This window comes from Carassius auratus, unplaced genomic scaffold, assembly GCF_003368295.1.
Source record: "Carassius auratus strain Wakin unplaced genomic scaffold, ASM336829v1 scaf_tig00014353, whole genome shotgun sequence".
Classification (NCBI taxonomy): Eukaryota; Metazoa; Chordata; class Actinopteri; order Cypriniformes; family Cyprinidae; genus Carassius; species Carassius auratus.
Window position 1 is genome coordinate 60,913 of NW_020524493.1, and position 5,513 is coordinate 66,425.

General features: G+C 38.4%; 1 protein-coding gene across 1 annotated transcript; it reads right to left on the reverse strand.

The window, feature by feature from the left end:
• Positions 1-2,515: 2,515 nt before the first annotated feature.
• On the reverse strand, positions 2,516-4,478 carry LOC113074374 (duodenase-1). The gene is made up of 5 exons (XM_026247210.1): positions 3,647-4,478; positions 3,421-3,565; positions 3,173-3,311; positions 2,823-3,074; positions 2,516-2,743 (listed from the first exon to the last, which is right to left on the reverse strand). Exons 1-5 carry the CDS (start codon positions 3,705-3,707, stop codon positions 2,585-2,587), a joined length of 756 nt encoding a protein of 251 aa, XP_026102995.1. The 5' UTR covers positions 3,708-4,478; the 3' UTR covers positions 2,516-2,584.
• Positions 4,479-5,513: the final 1,035 nt, after the last annotated feature.

Genomic DNA, 5,513 nt, shown 5'->3' on the forward strand with positions numbered 1-5,513 from the left:
AAACAGTGAAAACATCTTTCACAAACATCTACATATCTGTCTCTTTTAGTGTTTAGTGTATATAATGAGTGGGGTTATTATAGCACAATTCCCACCCAGACCACACTAATTTTCAACCCTGGATACGGCCTTGGTGCCTTCCATTCCCCCAATGTGTTTCTCCTTTTCACAGTCTGGCAGAAATTATGCATGGTTCCAAAATACATGGTCACATGACATTAAAAGAGTACAGTTGCCAAGGTGCAGGGGGTGGGTCAACTTACCCCACTCTCCCCTACCTCCATTGAAGATGAGACAGAAGCAGGCTCTGAGAGTGAGGGAGAGCCCACTCTTATCAAAATATTTACAATAAAGTCTGAAATTATTACAGAGTGGGCTATCTTCTTTTTAATTGTATATTTGAAACAACTGGATAATTTGTATTAATAAGCACCCACCTTCTTGTGCCCTCTTTTTTGGTTTGAGCCACTGCCTCTCAACATGTCTGTGCATGGCCCTGGTGGTCAGAGAGGGGCCCCACCATAAACTGGGCCCTGGAATGTGCTGTCCACTACACTTGAAAGAAAATTAGGCTTTTTTTTAGGCCCATAGTATATAAAAGTGGAATCACAACACATGGAGGGACATAGTCCAACACAGGGGCTGACCGATAGGGGATGCATGCAAGTGCTGGACATCAACAATGCTGGAGGAACCCAGGGTTTGAACTGAGGAACTCACCTGAGGGGAATAGCGCACGAACCCAGTCCATGGAGTGAAATGGCGCAGCAAGCAGATTGACACTGAGCAGGTCATTTTTCTGAAGGGATAAGTCCCTGGGAGAACACAGGCTCTACATGGAGATTATAAAATCTTGCAAATCTTGTGTTAGGTGTCGCCCAGACCGCAGCTCTACAGATGTCTGTTAGCAAGGCACAATGCGCCAGCACCCAGGAGGAGGCTACACTCCTAGTTAAGTGAGCTCTCACCCCGTATTGAGCCTGATAAGTCAGGAAAATAGCATCCGCTATCCAGTGGGATAAACTCTGCTTGGGGACAGCCTTTCCCTTCTGCTGGCTTCCATGACAGACAAAGAGCTGGTCTGAGGTCCTGAAGCACTGAGTTCTGTTTACGTAGATGTGGAGTGCACATACTGGACAGAGCAGTGCCAGGACTGGGTCTGCCTCCTCTGGGGGCAGCACTTGTAAGTTCACCACCTGATCAATAAAAGGAGTGGTGGGAACTTTGGGCACATATCCAGGCCAGGTTCTCAAGATAATGTGAGAGTTGGCTGGCCCGAATTCCAGGCACACTTAATCAAATGAAAATGCCTGTAGGTCCCTGACCCTCTTAATTGAAGCCAAAGCCATCAGGAGCACAGTACTACTGTTTTTATATAAACAGGTAAATCATTTATTAAGGTAATTCTGTAATTCTGTCTTACTTATGATGTTTATAATAGAGAACAAAGTTATGTTGTGATGTTCTAACATTACCCTAAAAAAATGCTTCAAAGAAAAGGGGAAATGTTGTGTCTGCAGAGGCAATGTGTAACCACTAGATGGCAGTGAAGAAAGGAGAAAGAGGAGAGTAGTAAAGGAGATGAAAAAGATACACACTCATGTCTGTGCTTGCTTCTTGATTGAATTAGAACACTTTCAAACATCACACACAAACACAAACAAACAATGTGCCTTTTCATTTTGCTCCATTACCAAAGGAATTTTAAAGGGTTCATATGATGCTGCTAAAATTAACATTTTGTGTATTTGGTGTGATGATATGTGTTTATGTGGTTTAAGGTTCAAAAAACATTATTTGTCACATACATTATTGTTTCTCCTCTATGATCTGTCATTCTGAAACAAGTCAATTTTAACAAAGCTCATCATTCTGAAAAGTGAGGTGTGCTCTGATTGGCCAGCTAACCAGTGCATTGTGATTAGCCGAATACCTCAGGCGTGTGACGGAAATGTTACTCCCCTTATCATATTGTGATGTCATGTCTGGGAGTGACAAGACCAAAATATCCAATGGGACATATTTAAGGATTATGGATTATAAGGATTTTTAAATTGATTTTTTTATTAATTTTTTTACATGTTACACTGCATCGTACCGCTTTAACATAAAAACCGTGTCTGTATTTGTGATCAGAGAAACGACCAACAACAAGTGCTCCTCTACACTGCTCAAAACTCACATTTGAATCATTAGTGGCAAATCCTTTAAATATGTAACCGTACTGGTTGTCAGAACAGAACAGCCAGCATTGTAGTCTAGTCTCCCAGAATCACTTTAAGTGTTATAAAGTGTCCAAATACACTACTCGTTACCACAATGTGGGAAGAAGAACATTGATAATTTGAACATTTCACTTTAGTTTTCATGCTAATAATCATGAACTATCATTATCAAGAATTTATTTGGCTTTTATATTATTATGGGAAAAGTCATTTTGGTTAATTTAATTCTGTTCAGTAGCAGTAGCAGTACTGTTTGATAGGGGTGCAATAATAAGAACTACTTACACATATTGATGCTTCACACATGATTAGTTTATTAAACATTCAAAGAAAGACTTCATCCTTTTTCATTGCAAAAATCACTTAAAATTTGCAATTATGGAGTGGATCCATGGGAGATATGCTGAAATCTTTGCATAAACTTCAGGTTGTTTAAGACTGTTGCAGGCTGTTGGGTCACCATAGGAAGTGACACCGACTGCAGTGTCTCCACAAACCAAAGGACCTCCTGAATCCCCCTGTGAAGAAACACATATCAATGACTAAAGTGATACTTCTCACTATGGATGGTCTCTAACTGATATTGTTTTTACTTACGGTACAGCTTCCTCCATGGCCGTGGACACATATCATCTGTGAGGCTGAGTAGAGTTCCTTCCATTTATTTTTGCATTGTGTGTTATTCATGATCTTCACATCGACTTCCATAAGAAGATTGCTTTTTCCCCCATTTAATATCAGTTCTCCCCAGCCGGCAACACTGCAGACAGAATCAGCTTTGATGTCTCCCTCTTGTGTTGGTATGGAAATCTTATTGACAATCTTGTTTTGTTCGACTTCTTTCTCTAACTGTAATGCAGTAACAATATCATCATTAAAAGAAAGGCAGAATCATATATTATCTCACAAGTAATTGTTTTAATACCAGTCATTTGAACTACTGTTACCCTCAAAAGCATAATGTCATTCATAAAAGTTTGATTGTTAAAGTCTGGATGAATGTGGTATGACTTCACTCCAATGCGGACGGACCCTTTATCATTTTTTAAGTCATGTGCACCAACCACAGCTTTTAGCCCCTTATTACTGTGTAAGAAAATATTGTTAGTATAATGAACAATGGCATCATTATAGAAGTTTATTTATTCTCATTATTATTATAATTATTGCAGTTCATACTAAATTGCAGTCTTACTTGCAATGTGCAGCAGTCAAGACAAACTCATCAGAAATGAGGAATCCACCACACAAATGTTTAAAGTACTTCTGAAGAGAAACCATGTAAGGTCTGGAGTGGGGTTTTGCTTCTGTGCCGTTCACTATACCCACATTCACACGAGCTGAGAAAGAGAGAGAACTATTAATCAGCTTATTCAGTGCATACCAGTTAGTATAATATACTGTTATACAATGAGTCTCACCAGTGAAGGTCAGATGTGGCAGAAGAGAGACCAGCAGGAGCAGAGAGATGATGGTCATCATGAACACAATCAAACAATCAATAAGCTTCTGTTCCCAAAACACTTAATGAATATAAGGATGGGTGGAGACCTGTAATTTTTTTTTTTCTCAGCTTGAAGTGTCAAGTAACACTGATAGTGAGAAGATATAATTTGTATTACTTCTTTTCATCAGCATCAACTATTTTGTGAAACCACAATTAACAAGATGTAAGTGTAAGCATGCATGTGTGTTGCTCTGGATGTCAGAATATTGAAATTGATTTTTTTATTTATTTGTCTTGTAGCTATATTGAAACAGCACGTTTTTTAACCTTTACAAATAGGCCCCAAATTTTCTTTTTGTAACAAGTGGAAATTAATGATGTTGTGATCAACATTACGCTATTGACTGAGCTTGGATTGTGGCATATGCCGCTGAAAATTGCAGAACATTTTGCAGTATGTTGTGGCACCTTCAGTTGTGACTGACACGTGTCGCTTTCTGCCAAAGCATAATCCACAACCCCAATTCCAGAAAAGTTGGGGTGTTTTATGAAATACCATAAAATCAAGAATGTTATTTGTTAATTCTCTTTATTTTGTGAACATAATTATTTTTCATATAATGGCAGCACTAACGACCCACCTCTGCCTGCAGGAGGAACCACCCTGCAATGCAGAGGAGGGGCCGTGATACAATGTTATAGCAGTGAAGGTCAGGTGTGGCATTAGAGAGGCCAGCAGGAGCGGAGAGGTAATGGTCAAATAATCAGTGCCGTCGCTCCCTACACGCAGAGGGCACCAACTCCCAGAGGGGGCAACATCCCCGCCATTCTCCCATCCGCGCTCGCGACCGCTCGCACCTCATGTTTTCGGCTGAATGTTCATAATTGATGGATGAACATCTATGCCCGGGTAAATGACATCAGCAATCCGGCGCAGAGAAAAGAAAACTAAAGATAGTCAAAAAAACAAACAAAAAAACAGGCATAAAGTTGGCTTGACGTTGGACGTTCGAAAGTCTCAAATTTAGGGACCGTCTCTAAAGTTACATGTGATATTAGTATACACTTTTCTAACGTCAGCAGCATTTGAGGAGAATGACTTACAGTCATAAAAACAACTGTAATTGTTCATCTAGGTGACAGCTATAATGCACAATTGAATTGAATGTTTGATATTTATTAAAATAAACTTTAAATCATATGTAAATTATTCAACTTTTTTCACATGGGCTCAAACGCAAATTTGAAGCTCAATAGCACTTGAGGAGAAAGACTTGCAGTCATAAAAACAACTGTAATGTGTTCATTTAGGTGTCAGCTACAATGCACACCTCATACATTTTTAATATATATTAAAATAAATTATAAATCATTTAGGTAAAAACAAGGTCCGTTTATCACTTTCAGGCACATTCCTGTGAAAGTTTTTTTTTTTTTTTTTTTTTTTTTTTTTTTAGGTTCCCTTACAAAATTACCCATGGTTTTAACAATAACACCACAAATCATCCTTAATCATTTTTTGATGTTGTTGTTGCTATAGATGACACAGCCTTTATAATTTCTTCAACAAAAAATGTGCATATCACAACCCTTACAAAAATAAACCATGGTTTTAAAACTGCTTAATTTCCTTTTGCATGATTTCCTTAGGCCTGAGACTATAAATAAATTAGAGTCATAATAAAGTTACAGCCATAGGTAAATGTCGAGAGCTACAATTGTAATTTGTAAATAATACAATTTATTCATTTACTTTTTTATTTTATTAAAGTTCTATTTTCACCCCTATACTAGGTGTTTTTTTTTCCCCATCATCATATTTGAGGAAGGGGGGCAAAAAC

Excerpts from the sequence above, each read along its gene's own strand:
- LOC113074374 (XM_026247210.1), bottom strand. The coding sequence starts at position 3,707 with ATGATGACCATCATCTCTCTGCTCCTGCTGGTCTCTCTTCTGCCACAT. Across the intron at positions 3,312-3,420 it reads TTGACTGCTGCACATTGCAA|TAATAAGGGGCTAAAAGCTG; the intron begins GTAAGACTGCAA and ends TTTCTTACACAG. Across the intron at positions 3,075-3,172 it reads ATGACATTATGCTTTTGAGG|TTAGAGAAAGAAGTCGAACA; the intron begins GTAACAGTAGTT and ends ACTGCATTACAG.